The sequence below is a fragment of the Podarcis cretensis genome (genome assembly GCF_951804945.1).
Source record: "Podarcis cretensis genome assembly, chromosome: 16".
In the NCBI taxonomy this organism is placed as follows: domain Eukaryota; kingdom Metazoa; phylum Chordata; class Lepidosauria; order Squamata; family Lacertidae; genus Podarcis; species Podarcis cretensis.
The window spans coordinates 22,833,193-22,850,753 of record NC_137186.1 but is presented as its reverse complement, the minus strand read 5'-3'; the positions used below and the strand labels follow the sequence as shown (position 1 = coordinate 22,850,753).

The window sequence follows — 17,561 nt, the reverse complement described above, 5'->3', positions numbered from 1 at the left end:
TCCTTTTCTTTTTCAACTATAGCAATGGAATGCACTGAAGTATAGTGTTTTGAAAGTGCCCAAGTTATGCTGCCTCTGCATGCAAGGATCCTTTCCCATGTATTCTGGATAAAGTTCTCAAGGACAGCTGAATATGGATTTTGGTCTGTTGTATGAAAGCAACAGCCTATCTAGTCATACCAGTGTTAGAAACTCAGATATATAAGCTAAGGCACCAAATGGCTCCTGAAACCAAGGTTATGTTTGGTTGCCACTGGGGGGTGGGCAAGACAGCTCTAAAGTCTTATTTTCAAATGATTGACTGTGATTGATTTGCAGTTAAATATCTGGCTAGTTTAGATGGTAGACTTGAGCTAGGTTAGAACTTTGGAAACTCAAAGAAGAAAAGCTAGTTTATCCTGTCCACCTATCTATTGGCCTATTATTCTAACCTCATTTTTTCTTAATGGTGACACAGACCATTCATAATGTAGGGATATTCTTCACAACTGCGAGCAGGGCAGTGAGGTGGGGTAAATGAAGACAAGCTACAACAATTAACGATAACGTTCTTCACTGCTTCTGCTCAGGCTGCATGGAAAAAGCATTTTGAGTTCCTGTGTGGAGAAGGGCTTTCTTTCACGCATTCGCTTTGTACAGTATATTATAGTCTTACTTCATAGTCTTATAAACGCAACACATGTGCTGAATCACCAGGGAGTTTTCACCTTTTCAAGAAGTGGGTGAGTAGAGTCTTAAGTGGCTTGCTGTGCTAGAATTTAAACTAGGCCGACAATAAATGAAATAAAAATAGATTTGTTGTCTGCACAGTGGTACCTTGGTTCTCAAATGCCTTGGCACTCAAACAACTTTGAACTCAAACACTGGAAACCTGGAAGTAAGTGTTCCGGTTTGCGAACTTTTTTTGGAAGCCGAACATGCTCCGTTTTGAGTGTTACTCTGAGGTCTGTCTGTCTTTGCTATTTATTTTGCATTTTTGTTTTTGTGGCTCTTTTTTGTTTTGTTTTTGTGACAAACCAGTTCAGCTACTGATTGATTGATTGTGTGACTGCAGTACATTGTTTATTGTTTTCATTTTATGGATCACTGGTCTCGTTAGATAGTAAAATTCATGTTAAATTGCTGTTTTAGGGGTTGTTTGTCTGGAACAGATTAATCCATTTTGCATTACTTTCTATGGGAAAGCGCGCCTTGGTTTTGGAATGCTTCGGTTTTGGAACAGACTTCTGGAACAGATTAAGTTTGAGAACCAAGGTACCACTGTAATTGCAAACATCCCCACAGAAAGATGTGCCTTGGAAGTGTACCGTTGTAGCTGGGATAGATCTTCAGAGTGGTGTTTGATTGAGTAAATGAGCTGGGAATTCCATATAAACAACACCAGCATCTTCATGAATTTAAAAGGTAAAGGTAAAGGACCCCTGACAGTTAAGTCCAGTCACATATGACTCGGGTTGCGGCGCTTATCTCGCTTTACAGGCCGAGGGAGCTGGCGTTTGTCCGCACACAGTTTTTCCGGGTCATGTGGCCAGCATGACTAAGCTGCTTCTGGCGAACCAGAGCTGTGCACAGAAACACTGTTTACCTTCCCGCCGGAGTGGTACCTATTTATCTACTTGCAGTTTGACGTGCTTTCAAACTGCTAGGTTGGCAGGAGCTGGGACTGAGCAACGGGAGCTTATCCCGTCACAGGGATTTGAACCGCTGACCTTCTGATCGGCAAGCCCCAGAGGCTCAGTGGTTTAGACCACATGAATTTAGGACAGAGCGAAAAACTGGGAGGTCTTGGATTAATGCCTCAAGAGATGCAAACTGTTTAAAAATATCTATATCTGTAGCTACCTTTTTGGTGTCTGCCTCCCTGAAAGTTTAAATCCTGAAAGATGCCACGGGAGTTTTCCAAAATAAATCTCTGTGTTGTGGTTCTGTCAGCCAAACAACCGCTTTCAAACAGGTCGATCTGCTTCTGTCATCTTGTCTTTCCTCTGTGTGTGTTCAGAAGAAGAAATCCTGACTCTGCAGTGCCAGAGACAAGCAAGCCTGTTGCATGATCTCTCTTTGACAGACCCGCCCAAGTTTGGCCCATTTAGTACAGGGTGGAGAGAGAGAGAGAGAGAGAGAGAGAGAGAGAGAGAGAGAGAATGTGTATGCTGGACAGAATCGATTGCATTTGGAAAGCAGGAACTATTGTATTTTCTCTTTGGCAATCGTTTCTGCATAGGTTTGAAGAATTCCTGCTTACTTTGGCCGCCAAATTCCGACAGCGAGCTACAAGTACTCCCCATCTGTTTGCATGTACAGTGGTACCTCGGGTTACATATGCTTCAGGTTACATACGCTTCAGGTTACAGACTCCGCTAACCCAGAGATATTGCTTCAGGTTAAGAACTTTGCTTCAGGATGAGAACAGAAATTGTGCTCCGGCGGCGCGGCAACAGCAGGAGGCCCCATTAGCTAAAGTGGTGCTTCAGGTTAAGAACAGTTTCAGGTTAAGTACGGACCTCCGGAACATAACATCAAGTAGTGTTATGAAATACCTAAGCTGATCAAAGATTGTTTTGCCTATTAATAAAATGCAGTAGTCTTAACTGGGAGCCATGAGGTATCTGAAAGTCTCAAAACACAATTGGAAAAGGCTGGAGGTTTCTGTGCAGGGACTGATAAAGAAGCAGTGCCCAGTGACATGATAATTTTGTCTTTGTCCTCCACCGATTACTCCATCTCGTGCTCCATCATATGGACAGTTTATTTTATTTTAGTATTCGGATTTATTGCACGGTCTACGTGGCTAGGCGCCGAGACCTAAATTGGGAACAGTGCGTGTAACGTTTTGTTTGAATCTCAAAGGCAGGGGTTTGTTCAGCCTGTTAGCCAGCTGAACATCGTGAGTTAGTAAACATTTGCTTTTCCCTTCCTTTTTTATGACGGCATATGGAAGCTGTTCCTATCTAGAGGCCTGCCAGAACAGCTTCCAACGCTCAGATGAATGGGGATGCTTGCATCCCTCAACTATCATTCCATAGGCCTGGCGTAAGCGAGACAGCTGGCTTGGATAGACCTCTTGGGATAAGTCACAGGGGCGTGAAGGCAGCGTTGCCATCTGTGCGACGGATCATTCCGCCTTTCCTCGCAGCTTTTCTCTCTGTGTTCCACAAACTTTGCAAGGCTTTAGCTCGGGGGTGGGAAATGATTTTTTTGTGTGTGGGGTGGATGTGGCCAGAGGCAAAAGTGGGCAGAAGAACGAGTGTAAATTTCACCTTTGTTCATTAGGCTGGTTTACACACACACACACACACACACACACACCATTTCCTCCACCCTGTCTAGCAAGCTGCATTGTCATTGTTCAAGGATGCAGGCTGGTGTCATTGTGGATGCCTTTATAAAAAGTGAGTAAATGAAGATTGGCAATTCCACCTAATAATAATAATTTGCTTGCTTGCTTGCTGCCCATCTGACTGGGTTTCCCCAACCACTCTGGGCGGCTTCCATTAAATTATAAAACCACAATAAAGCCTCAAAACATTAAAAACTTCCCTATACATGGCTGCCATCAGATGTCTTCTAAAAGTAAAATATTTGTTTATCTCCTTGACACTGGACAGTAGGGCGTTCCACAGGGAGGGTGCCATGACCGAGAAGGCCCTCTGCCTGGTTCCCTGTAACTTGGCTTCTCGCCGTGAGGGAACCGCCAGAAGGCCCTCGGCGCTGGACCTCAGTGTCCAGGCTGAATGATGGGGGTGGAGATGCTCCTTCAGGTATATTGGGCCGAGGCCATTTAAGCCCTATTAGGCTTAAAGCATGACAATAAAGAGACCTTTTCCCTCTCTCTACCCCCTTTGACCCAGATGGAGGCAACTATGACTTGGTCAGTGACATGTCCAGCCCAGCCGCTGGGGACTGCCACCCTCGACGGAGCTGTGGAGGACAAAATTGGGAAATGAACTACCAGGAGTCGGCAATTTACCTCCAGGTGGGCCCTTTTCTTTGCATTAGCTGGCAGAGAAAGGAGAGGGTGTAAATTAAGAAGGTGTATGGCTGACAAACTGAATTCCACCTTACAATTCCACCACCTATGATCAAAGGTGCCTTCTTTTCCTTTACATTTCGAGCATACATTTGAGCATGTTTTATACATAAAGGAAGTATTTTCTTTTATCTTCCAATGTTCATCTTCATGGGCTGCCTACAAGTTGTACCGTTATCAGATAAGGAGAAAAGTTTTTTTTTTTGTTCACCTCACAAAGTGGTCTGCCAAGACCCTCATGTGGTCCATGTGGAAGAAAGGTTTTGGGAACCGCTGACTTACATACTACATTGGGCTTGCTGTCTCTAGCGTATTTATGTGTGTGTGTATTTTGTTGATTAAAACCTAAATCAGGAAGGAGAAAACAACGACAAATTCTTCACGCACCCCAAGGATGCCAAAGCACTCTCTGCCTACCTCTTTGTACACAACCATCCCTTCTACCTAATGGAACTGACCACAGCACTGATGCTCCTGATGCTCTCCCTCTGTGAGGCGCCTGCGGTCCCTATGCTTCGCCTCGGCATCTATGTAAGTATCTTAAGAATCAGGCGGAGGGGAAGGGCTTTAGTGGACGTGGGCAGGACATTGAAGATTGGCTATGCAATGCAATTGACGGGCCAATGCAGCCGCTGGTGGAATCTAGACACATTAAAAATACGTTGTGAAAATGCTTTAAAAAACCCCCACATTTTGAAAAATATATTGAATTTGCCATAACTCACCGTTGCCATCTAGTGTCACATTTGTGTACTGCAATTTACAACACACTTAAAATGTTTTTATTTGCAGCTGTATAGCTGAGTCTGCTCTGTCTGCATCTTCAAACCAGGTTTATTCGTAAAATTTGGGTGATATACAGGGGTACAGTGTAACTAAAGGGCCTTGTGCTCCCAGTGTTCCCAAATATTTAGCTCCGGAGCATAGAGAACAACTCCTTCTTGGTGTTCTTCCTGCACACCTTCTCCAGGGTGACCCTAGGAGCCCATCCTCTGTGGCCGACTCACCTCCTTTCTAATTATTATCAGCCTCCCACCTGCCAACAGCTGCTGTTTGAATAATAATAATAAAAATTGGCGTGTTAAATGCAGGACAACATTTAACAACAACGATACCCCACTCACCTGACTGGGTTGCCCCAGCCACTCTGTGTGGCTCCCAGCATAATATAAAAACACAGTAATACATCAAACATTAAAAGCTTCCCAGTGCAGGGCTGCTTTCAGATGTCTTTGGAAAGCTATGTAGTTGTTTCCTTGATATCTGATGGGAGGGCGTTCCACAGGGTGGGTGCCACTACCAAGAAGGCCCTCTGCCTGGTTCCCTGTAACTTCACTTCTCACAGTGAGGGAACCTCCAGAAGGCCCTCGGAGCTGGACCTCAGTGTGTGGGCTGAATGATGGGAGTAGAGATGCTCCTTCAGGTATATAGGGTTGCATTTAACATTGCATATACAGTGGTACCGCAGGTTACATACGCTTCAGGTTACATACGCTTCAGGTTACAGACTCCGCTAACCCAGAAATAGTGGTTCAGGTTAAGAACTTTGCTTCAGGATGAGAACAGAAATCGTGCAGCGGTGGCACGGCAGCAGCGGGAGGCCCCATTAGCTAAAGTGTGTGCTTCTGGTTAAGAACAGTTTCAGGTTAAGAACGGACCTCTGGAACGAGTTAAGTACTTAACCCAAGGTACCACTGTAGTTTGGTCTTCTAAAAATGGAAAGGATAATTCATATTGCTAAAATATATCCATGTTTTCCGGCTCTGGTGGTGGGGGTGGGGAAGAAGAACAGATTTCTGCAGAATGATGAATTTCTACTTGAGCACTAGGTTTTAAAAATTTTAAATTGGTGAAACAACAAAGCCAGCTTGTTGAACTGATGTTGTTGTTCTTTGCCTGCCTGGTTACAGATCCACGCAACCTTGGAGCTGCTTGCCCTGACTGTCGTGGTGTTTGAGCTCTCAATGAAGATGAGATGGCTGGGCCTTCACACCTACATTCGACACAAAAGGACCATGGTCAAGGTAGACTGCTGGTAACCTTATTGCCTACCTGATCTGTGCTGTTGCAGGAATCAGAGTGCAACACTCTGGAACATTATTATTTTTTTACTCAAAAGCAATTCCCACTCTTCCCCACCCACTCTTTCAATTTAAACAATGTATTGCCTTCTAAACCAGTACAGTTGTACCTTGGTTCCCAAATGCCTTGGTACTCAGACAACTTGGAACCCAAACATTGCAAACCTGGAAGTAAGTGTTCCGGTTTGCAAACTTTTTTCGTAAGCTGAATGTGCTCCGTTTTGAGTGCCACGCTTCCGTTTTGAGTGTTTCGCTGAGGTCTGTCTGTTTTTGCTATTTATTTTGCGTTTTTATTTTTGTGGCTTTTTTGTTTGGTTTCTGTGACTGTGTGGAACCCAGCTGAGCTACTGATTGATTGTGTGACTGCAGTACATTGTTTATTGCTCTCATTTTATGGGTCAGTGGTCCCGTTAGAAAGTAAAATTCATGTTAAATGGCTGTTTTAGGAATTGTTTTTAAAAGTCTGGAACGGATTAATCTGTTTTGCATTACTTTCTATGGGAAAGCGTGCCTTGGTTTTGGAATGCTTTGGTTTTGGAACAGACTTCTGGAACGGATTAAGTTTGAGAACCAAGGGACCACTGTATCAGTTAAACATGAGAATAAGAAATACCTTTAAAACAAGACTAAAACCCCAACAGTGGTAAAGACCCATTTATTCAGCTTGAAAAGCCTGTTGGAACAAAAAATGTCTTCAACTGTTTCTGGAAAGTGCAGCTAGCGGGAGCTTGTTGTATCTTGATAGGAATACCGTTCCTGTAGCCTGGAACTGTTAGTTGCTTCTGAGCCATGTGGTTTGGCAATTTGGGGAGGGGTGTGTGTGTTGGCAAGATGTCCCATGCCCCGTCCTTCTGAATCTTGGCTTATCTGAACTAGCCATTTGCACCTGCAGCTCTTTCTGTTCCTACTGACGTTGATGGGTTACTCTGCAGAGCAAAAGGTGGTTTCTGATTACGATTATCAGTTTTAGGTCCAGCCTTTTACTGTCATCTTTAGGGACTCTTTGTTATTGTGCATACCAACCCTCCCAAACAATTGCAACCTTACTTTTGGCCAATTATTTTCAATAGATGCTACTTTTTTCTCTGACTTTGTTTATTACTGGATCAGAGGAACTTATACTGAGGCAGACCATTGGTCCACATAGCTCAGATGTTGTCTACACTGGCTGGCAGCTGCTCTCCAGGTTTTCAGATATGGAGTCTCTCCACAATGCCAGGGATCGAACCTGGAGACACTGACCTTTCCGCAATTATGTTGGTCCCTGCAGCAGTATATGTCCTAAAAAACTTTGGGGTAAAATTGTAAAAAAAGCTCAACTACTTTGGTTGGCCCTCAGGCATGTTCACCTCATCAATTCTGGCCCTCTTTTGAAAAAGTTTGGGCACCCCTGAGTAGGGTCTTTGTTGGACTTACCGTATTTTTCGCTCGACAAGACGCACCCAACCATAAGACGCAGCTAGTTTTTAGAGGAGGAAAACAAGAAAAAAAATATTCTGAATCAAATGTTGTTGAAGAGGCTTTGTGCAGCAATCCCTCTTGCTGTTCTGGCTTCAGCGATAGCTGCACAGCCTGCATTCGCTCCATAAGACGCACACACATTTCCCCTTATTTTTAGGAGGGAAAAAGTGAGTCTGATAGAGCAAAAAATATGGTAGGTTTCAACAGATGCCTTCAGTGTACTTAGAGGAGAGAAACCTTGGAATACCTCCTATGGAACGGAAATGCATTTATGAGTGTAATCAGGTTGAGAATATCACACACTATTTGTTGATGTGCCCAGAGAATTTTTTAAATCTCCTATTCTTAATTGGTTCTCAGACCGATTCCACCAGGAAGTGATAGTTGACCTCTTCGCTGATAAATATCCACAAATTTTGCATCTGGTAGCCAAATTTTCTCTGGCAGCTAAGAAGCTTCGCTCCAGTTACGTTAATGCATTGTAATTCAAAAATTTTATGTTATAATTTTTTATGCTGTAGACTTTTACTCTGTAGACGTTCTAGGTTATATGTGTGTTTTCAGAACCCACCCTATTCCTGTGGTACTAATTTGTTTAAACCTTCCTCCCCCCCGCTGAACTTTGACTTGTTATAGCCTAGCATGGGACCTGCTTGTGAAGGGCAGGTAATAAATTTTATTGCCACCATCTCTTGTCTTGTTTCCTTGCAGAGCTGTGTTCTGCTGCTGCAGTTTATAGAGGCAATTGTAGTGTTGGTGCGTCAGACATCCCATGTCAGGATCACGAGAGCCTTGCGATGCATCTTTCTGGTGGACTGCCGTTACTGTGGAGCTGTCAGAAGGTAATGGGCTGGCCGGCCTCCATTGAACTCTGTGTAGCACTCCTGGCCATAGCTGTCAACTTTTCCCTTTTCTTGCGAGGAATCCTATTCGGAATAAGGAAATTTCCCTTAAAAAAAGGGAAACGTTGACAGCTAGGGTTGGGCATAGAGATGGGAAGGCCTGGGAAAAAACTGGAAAAATTGGGGGACGGGGACAGGTTTCTCCCTGTTTTTTTTCTGTCCCCCCCCCAATGCCTTTTTCCCCAGAAAAACTGAAAAAAAATATCAGTTTGATATAGTTTGAATATTCCAAACCCCCCCCCCCTTTTTCTGGGGAAAAACGGCTTTGGAAAAAGAATGGGGGGGAACCTCCCCCCCCCACATTTTTCTGGTTTTTCTCCCGGTCTTCCCATAATCTGGTTTTCATCTTCACAATATATCACCAGCTAAAAATTGCGATGTACCAATATTTCACGATGTCTGAAATAAGGGTGGGGCTATGTTGAGGCGCAAAGGGAAAAACCAGGGGTCTTGCAGACATTGTTGAAGTACAACTCCCACTATCCCTGTCTATTTGCTGTGCGGACTTGGGTTGATGAGTGTCAGAGTCCAACCACATCTGGAGGCACCCCACTGGCTGCCCTTGTCGTGCAAGCATTGGGAAGGAATATTAAGGAAGAACGTTTTCCTTTGAGACAACTCCTGGTTCAACTTTCATTTCAGGAACCTACGGCAGATTTTCCAGTCTCTTCCTCCGTTCATTGACATCCTCCTGCTGCTGCTTTTCTTCATGGTCATCTTTGCTATCCTTGGTGTGTACCTTTAAGAGTTATCTGTTCATGAGCAGTTTCGCCCTCGCAGATGCTTTCAGCAAAGAAGGCAGCACTGTGTCAGAGAGGCACAGGCTGCCAAGCAAATAGCGTCTTTGCCAAGGTGAAAACAGGTTTGGGGATGGGGACAGAATATGGTGTAAGAGGCTGAAGCTAAGGAGCTCAGGTCAGCAAACAGATAAGTGTTGCTTTTTTAAAAAAAACATTCTAGAACAGTTAAACAGTCTAAAAACCATTACCTTTAAAAGCATCTAAAATCAGTTTCAGATAAAAATATTCTAAAAGCAATTACAGTGGTACCTCGGGTTAAGTACTTAATTCGTTCCAGAGGTCTGTTCTTAACCTGAAACTGTTCTTAACCTGAAGCACCACTTTAGCTAATGGGGCCTCCTGCTGCCGCTGCACCGCCAGAGCATGATTTCTGTTCTCATCCTGAAGCAAAGTTCTTAACCTGAAGCACTATTTCTGGGTTAGCGGAGTCTGTAACCTGAAGCGTATGTAACCTGAAGCGTATGTAACCCGAGGTACCACTGTACAGTTAAAAGCAGGCTTCCATCCAACGATTTCAGGGTGGCCAGCGGCGGTATTCTTGAGCCACCAAACGCATGGGTAAACAGGTGTGTTTTCAAATTCCTCCTGAAGGTTAGTAATGATGGAGATGTGGGAATGTTCAGGATGGCAGGAGAGGATGTATTGTTTATTAATATCCTTCCTAACTTGCACTAGCAAGTTCCTTTATGTAGCATAGTTACATCCCCCTTTTTACATGCACAGCAGATAACTGGTTCCAGGCTCGTGTGAGCCGCTCACTATTCAGTCTGTCTCAGATTGAATTGTATGTTCCTGGTAAGTTCCCTTGAATCCCTCTTAAAAGAATAGAGATGCGACAATCTTATTCAAAGTCAGTTAAAGAAGTTTACTCACATCAGTTCACAGTTGGATCCCTGAAGGCAGACTTAGTTACAAATATGTATATATCTACCTCATATGGGGGAATAACCCCAGTGCTTCTGCTAGCTGAGAGCTAGCAGAGCAGTCCTAGCTAGAAGCTGGTCAAACGAAGAAGGAAGTCAAAAAGAGAGAGGTGTGCTGTGTGACTCGTCCTTTTGTTACCTGGACAGGTTAGGTCACACCCACCTTCTATCACATGTAAAAGGAAGGATGCTCCAGCCAGGAGGAACAGGAAGTTTCAACTGGCTGGACCAAACATTCCCTCGCATGTCTTCTCTAGCATTACAAGGAATGTTGTACTTGGCTGCCTCTCATGGATCACATCCCACAGGAGACAGGGCACCTCCCTGAGAGAGAAGGGCATTTCCACAGGCCAAGGAACCCTGTCGTAGGCCTGCATGGGAAATAGATTCCACAAAATGTGTGCTGATTGGCAAGGACTCTCCTATTGTGGGCCAGAACCAACCCGGGCCACCCCTGGTGGGTGGCACCGCTAACAAGGTGTCAAAATAAACTTAACGCAGGCCAGCTAGATGAGACTCGTTAAAATGATGGTGCAACATTGCTTCTACTTGCCAGCTGGTTGAATGTCCCATTTATGCCTTTATCATTTTGATGCTTATTTTCCCCCCCCTCTCTCTCTCTTCTCCCCCTTTCTCCCTAGGCTTTTATTTGTTCTCTCCTAACAAGTCTGATCCTGTAAGTAAAGCATCAATTCATGGGCTCTTGAAGGTTTGATCTTTGGGGGTCCTTTGCAAAGCATGACGGGCGCGCGTCAATTGGCAACTGTCTGCAACTCTTGGCTGCGGCCTCCGTGGATGGGGAAGGGCAGGGTTGCCATCCTGCCTGAAACTAAGTGGCAGCAGCTGTCCCTTTTGCGGCCAGAGGGTCTTCTAATTAGGGAAGGAAGCTCTCGCTGTTGCTCTTGCATTTTTGTAGGGGACTTCCCTGCAGTTTGTATTGGAAACAAACGCCATGGGGATTATTATAAACACAGCCTCTAAGGGAGCCCTTGGAAGCAATGTGTTGTTTTATGATTCAGGACATGTTGTGCGACAACAATCAGTAGTAGTTCCGTCATCTCATAGATGTTCTTCTTCTGCAGTATTTCAGCACCTTAGAGAACAGCCTTGTGAATCTTTTTGTTCTACTGACTACAGCGAAGTAAGTTGCTTGAGCTCGAGAAATGTTTCTTAAGTCACATGTTATTTAAAGCACATGACTAACAGTTGCGGCTCGCCCCCCCCCCCCAAAAAAAAGAATCCTGGGAGCTGAACATTAGAATCCTGGGAGCTGAACATTAGAATCCTGGGAGCTGAACATTCTTTTAAAGCCATCCAAGTCGGTGACTATCAGTATCTCCTGTGGCAATGAGTTCCATAGTTTAACTTTCCACTGCCGTGAATCTCCCAGCAAACGATTCCCAAGTCACGCATGCTTCGGAATAAGCTCCATCAAAATAAGTCCTTTCTTTTATCCAACCTGAATCTTCCAATGCTCAATTTCATTGGGAGTCCACGAGTTCTAACATTATGAGAGAGGTAGAAAACCCTTTTTCTTCCCACTTTCTTCATGCTGTGTATAATCTTAACAAACGTCTGTCTTGTCACCTCTTACTTGCCTGCTCTCTAAACGAAAGGGGTTGTTTGTTAAGCGTGCTGGGAATTGTAGCTCTGTGAAGGAACAAGCTACACCTTCCATGACTTATTCTGAATAAACTAGATGATCTCTCTTTTGGGTTTCAGTTTCCCAGATGTGATGATGCCCTCTTATGCCAGAAGCTCCTGGTCCTGTGTCTTTTTTATTGTGTATCTTTCCATTGAGCTGTACTTCATTATGAATTTGGTAAGTCCAACTTCTTTGTCCATCACCGTTGAGCTTCCAGTTGGCCACTCTCTTTAGAACAGGGGTGAGGGACATTTTGGCCCATCACATGTTGCTGAACTACAATTCCCATCTGTGCCTCCCCCCACACCAAGAATGGTTAATGGTCAGGCATGATGGGTGTTGTAGTTCAGCAACTTCTGGAGGGCCAAAAGCTCACCACACCTCCTTTAGAACAACTGTTCTTTTCAGACTTGCCGTGATATCTTGGTGCTTAACTGCAAAAGTTGGGGGCAGCCTTTGATCTTTGGAATAGCTGCAACTTCCAAAGGGGGAGCTGTGTTCATCTGCAGAAGTGAAAATAAGGGCATTTTGTAGCATCATAAAGATGAGCATACTTTGTTTGGCCAATGCTTTTGCGAACTAGGGGTTATGCTGTAATGAATTTGCAGGCCTTGTATGGTGCCAACGCTTTGCCATTTGCTACTCCTGGATTTTTGTTTTATGGATAGGGCTCATTTCCTCATTTTTTGATACTTTTTATTTCATGCAAATATTCCAGCAAAGTCTGTCATCAGACACTGCTTATTTTTGAACTGTTATGATTTACCAGGTGCCCTCAGAATCCAGCATGCTTTCCTTCCTTCCTTCCTTCCTGGGATAACGGTGGCTTTCCATCATGGGGCTTCTCTGGGAGATTCCCCTTCAAATATTCTTCAGCCAACCAATTGCCTGATTTGATTTTTTTTTTAAAAAACCACATTGATTTCTATCCACCCTGCTCAAAGTGCTTCCTGTTCCGTTGATCAATGGCTCGTTGCTGAATAATGGGGAAAAGTTCCTTCTTAGGGTGCTCTTTCCTTCACATTCTGGTGCTGTGTAGAACTTGACAGCTGCCAGTTGCAGACTGTAGTTAGACTTCTCCTCCCCCCCCTTTGTTTAGCTACTCGCCGTTGTGTTTGATACTTTCAATGATATTGAAAAGAAGAAGTTCAGATCACTGCTGCTTCACAAGCGCACAGCCATACAACACGCCTACCAACTGCTTGTCAGCAAACAGGTATGTGGCTCTCTGCATGTTTGCACGCGTGTGCATGTGAACGAGGTAGCCATTCTTTGTCTGTGGCAGTCAGCACTCTTGCTAAGTACCACTGCTCTTATAAGCTTTGAGTGTTCCAGGAATCTGGTGCTTTCAGTGAATCTGAAGCTCCAAGGTGATAATGGATCTCAATATATAGTTGATGCTCATTGACTGATATGGCTGACATCAAGGCAATATAATCAATAAAAACAGTCAATAAATGATAAAATCAGAGCAGTTTTTAAAAGTGTCATTACAGCCAAGATTCCTACAAAAATGTTTTTTAATCCATCACGGAAAAATCTGCATTAAAATCCTGGCCTTTGAAAACATAAAAGGTTGTCACATTGTGCAGCAAATGAAAAAAGAAAACCTTATTAGAAAACATGCAGGTGAATGTGCTGTTGATAGAAAAACTGTTGTAACTGGCATATCAGTTGTGTTGCCAAAATATACAAACAGCCATTGGATTTCTTGCTAGATTTGGTTTCTTCATGTGCACTTCTGTTGAGCGTCTGATAATGTTCTGCTTCATTTATACTTAAAAAAGAGAGAAAGAGGACTTATTTATTTAGCTTTTATAAGCATTCAAACAGTAAGCGTAACAGATCAGTCTGATAGGCAATTACAAGAAATCAGTATCATTGATATATGCACAGTGTCATTACGGTAAGGTAGCACAAGGAACTACGTATTTAGATCTGGGATGTTTGATAAACAGTGTATTTTATCGTTGGTCTCAATTGCACACGCAATCCTCCGTGAGCAGAGTGTTTAGGTGTGTGCCTTTCTATCTTGGTGTCTCTGACTGGTTGGATGCTGTGGAATGATGGGAAGAACCAGCTGGGGAAAGAAGACTCAGAGCCAGGGGATTGGTGGTAGGACAACGATGAGTGGTCAGAAGGAGCAGAGGGAGCAGACTCGGAGGAGGAGGAGGTGTCGGAAGCTGAAGAGGCAACAGGGTTTAGTGAGCAGGAAGAGTCTGGGGCAGAGAGCAATCCAGAATCAGAGGCAGAAGAGGAGGCTGGAGAGGAGGGAGGCCAAGAGGCAGAGATGAGGAAGGCTGCTGGAGAAGCCAGGGAGTCTCCCCCTCCTGCTGCAACCAGCTTCCCTCTTCCCTGGTCTCCCAGAACCAGAAGAGGTATGAAGAGGGTGGAGCAAAGACAGGCTAGAGGAATGAGCCTCAGATTGCTTGGGAAGGAACTGGGGGAGGAGGAGACTTTGGGAGCACTGGGAAGGCAACTGCCTCATTGGGGCAAGAGCCACTGGGAAGGTTTGCTGCGCTCAATAGGCCTAGCTCCCTGAGCTGCCTTGTTTATTTGAATAAAGAGTTAACTTCACTGAAGATGTGCGAGTCCTGGCTGACCTGCTCCTTGCAACCGCTCGCCCGACCTGATTCTGAACACGGAGGGCATATTGCTTTGCACATATTATCCTCCAGTTTCTTTTCCTGGGTGTAAAAGGAAGGCAGATTGAGAAGTTTCTGTGGGCAACTCACTTAGGGAAACCCTTTTTCTCCCTTCTAGAGACCCTCTGGAATCTCCTTCAAGCAGTTTGATGGGCTGATGCGGTTTTATAAACCTCGGATGAGCGCTCGAGACCGTTACCTTACCTTCAAAGCACTGAATCAAAGCAATACCCCTTTAGTCAGGTGGGGACCCCTCTATTTGTGTTGGGTGGTAGGGGTGGGGCAAAGGGGTGGGAGTTAACAGAAATGGATGCCATGAAGAATTAAAAGAGCATCAAACACCCCTAATTCTGAAACAAAGGATGGTGTTCAACTAAGCTTTACTTGGCCTGGTGGCAAATCGGCAACGAGTTCAGGTTTCTGAGCAGTAATGTTAATATGCAGATGGCCTATGCGATTACACAGTAGAAGCTTTCATTGAGGTAGGGTAGAACCTGGCTTTTGCAAAGTCTTAATGAAAACTTGAGGGAGCTTCAGCCGAGAACTCTCAGGTCTTTGGACTGGATAACTTAGTGAATTAATAATAATAATAATAATAATAATAATAATAATAATACCCATCTAACTGGGTTGCCCAAGCCACGCTAGGCAGCTCCCAACAAAATATTAAAAACACAATAAAACCTCAAACATTAAAAACTTCCCTGTACGGGGCTGCCTTCAGATGTCTTCTTAAAGTCACATAGTTGTTTATCTGTTTCAGATAAACAACAACAATTGGAAGGGTGTTCTACAGGGTGGGTGCTGCTACTAAGAAGGCCCTCTGCCTGGTTTCCTGTATTTTCACCTCTCTCAGTGAGCGAATTGGCAGAAGGCCGTAGGTGCTGGATCTTTGTCCAGGCTGGATGATGGGGGTGGAGATGCTCCTTTAGGTACACAGGGCCAAGGCCATTTAGGGCTTTAAAGGTCAGCACCAACACTTTGAATTGTGCTCGGAAACGTACTGCAATGTGATTTCACAGGAGCGATGCCCTGATTGTAAAATCCAACTCTTATAGAGATCAATCTTCTCTTTCAGTCTAAAGGATATGTACAATTTCTATGAAGTTGTTGGTTTAAAATGGAAGGTAAGTATTGTTGTTGTTTGTTTGTGGGTGTGGGGTAGCTAAGGATGGGGGAGACATTCTATGCAGTTCTCATTTAAAGGTGAAACCTACCGTAATTGATCATCCTGAAACCATACGCAAATCGAAGCACAGCCATCCTTTGAAATTCACACTTCTCTGAATTTCACAGTGCTGAGTAAAACGTGTACAAAAACGCATATACCAGGGTGAGGTGGGCACTGAAAATAGCACACAAAATGCATGCTATTAAAAGGAATTGCTTTGCAAAAACGTCTACGTGAGGCAAAAATCGCATGCAAACATATATTTTAGGAGAAATTAACACCAAATTGCTGGTTAATTTTCACTAGGATTTTAAAAAAAAATCCCATAGCAGACTGATGTGGAAATGAGGAGAGTTGAAAAATGAGGAACCGAGAGAGAAAGAAATTGACAGATTTGCCCATTCTTAGGAAAGGGGAAGGATGAGGGCATTGATTTATATACTGTCAAAGAAGAGTTGTGTTGGTGGAGATAGCGGAAACTCCTTGTGCAGTTTTGTTTTAGCTCTTGTTACTGCCAGTAATGCTACAGTGTGGAATCTTAAATAAAGGCTGTTCTGTGGGCTGTTCCATTTCCAGGCTAAAAGGAACCGGGAACATTGGTTTGATGATCTTCCACGGACAGCGTTCCTTATTTTTAAAGGTAAAGGCCTGGGGTTTCAGAGCCGATGCAGTTGGAGGCCCTAGCGTGGTTAGAGTCTTGGACTAGGACCTGGGCCTCGAACCCCCAATCAGCCATGTTGAAATGGGTGACCTTGGCCTAGCCTCTCGCTCTCCGCCTAACCTACCTCACAAGGTTGTTGTGAGGACAAAAAAGAGGAGGGGGAGAAGTACGTACGCCGCCTTGAACCTTGGAGGAAATGCAGAGCGATAAAAATGTAATAAATAAAGAAATTTCCAAAGACAAGGCCCCCTCCCTACGGCTTCTTAGGAGCTGCCTTCTCGTCCTACGTGGGAAGAGGAACTGGCAGGAGTGAGTTCAAGCTAATAATAATAATAATAATAATAATAATAATTAATAATAATAATAATAATAATAATAATAATAATAATAATAAATAATAATAATAATTTATTACACCCCACCCATCAGGCTGGGTTTCCCCAGCCACTCTGGGGGGCTTCCAACAAGAGATTAAAAATACATTAAAATATCAGCCATTAAAAACTTCCCTAAACAGGGCTGCCTTCAGATGTCTTCTAAACGTCAGATAGTTGTTTATTTCCTTGACATTCTGATGGGAGGGTGTATCACAGGGCAGGCGCCACTACCGAGAAGGCCCTCTGCTGGTTCCCTGTAACGTCGCTTCTTGCAGTGAGGGAACTGCCAAAAGGCTCTCGATCTCAATGTCTGAGCTGAACGGTGGGAGTGGGGACGCTCCTTCAGGTATACTGGGCCGAGGCCATTTAGGGCTTTAAAGGTGAGCACCAACACTTTCAATTGTGCTTGGAAACATACTGGGAGCCAATGTAGGTCTTACAAGGCTGGTGTTATATGGTCTCGGTAGCCGGTCCCACAGTTGCCCCATTCAGGACCAAGATGGATTCAGTACAGGTGTTTTCCTTACCCAGCAACTAGCTCCCAAGTCTTTGTATGATTGCACTGTCTAGTGGGTTCCTGGATGCAGCCCCAAAATGTCCTAAGGATAAGCTCTGAGCCCTTTTGAATGTTCACTTCAGCTTGAGATGGCTTATGACAGGCTTTCCCAAACTTGGATCTCCAGCTGTATTTTGGACTACAATTCCCATCATCACTAGCTGGCAGGACCAGTGGGCAGGGATGATGGGAATTGTAGTTCAAAAACAGCTAGAGACCCAAGTTTGGGAAGTGCTTGCAGGTACAATAGATTTAGCAGTGCTGCAGACTAAGGTTGTTGTTTTTTAAACCCTATGTATGTATGGAAAGTCG

General features: G+C 44.2%; 1 protein-coding gene across 1 annotated transcript in view; it reads left to right on the top strand.

Annotated features, from left to right (window-relative positions):
- Positions 1–17,561, top strand: part of TPCN1 (two pore segment channel 1) — a 44,539-nt gene that overhangs the window by 8,224 nt on the left and 18,754 nt on the right. The window contains exons 2-13 of the mRNA XM_079957340.1: positions 3,849–3,973; positions 4,382–4,558; positions 5,938–6,051; positions 8,281–8,411; positions 9,114–9,202; positions 10,836–10,870; positions 11,277–11,335; positions 11,917–12,016; positions 12,939–13,055; positions 14,603–14,727; positions 15,563–15,611; positions 16,232–16,295. Of these exons, the coding sequence (XP_079813466.1) occupies positions 3,849–3,973; positions 4,382–4,558; positions 5,938–6,051; positions 8,281–8,411; positions 9,114–9,202; positions 10,836–10,870; positions 11,277–11,335; positions 11,917–12,016; positions 12,939–13,055; positions 14,603–14,727; positions 15,563–15,611; positions 16,232–16,295 (1,185 nt within the window). The remainder of the gene's footprint in view (positions 1–3,848; positions 3,974–4,381; positions 4,559–5,937; positions 6,052–8,280; positions 8,412–9,113; positions 9,203–10,835; positions 10,871–11,276; positions 11,336–11,916; positions 12,017–12,938; positions 13,056–14,602; positions 14,728–15,562; positions 15,612–16,231; positions 16,296–17,561) is intronic.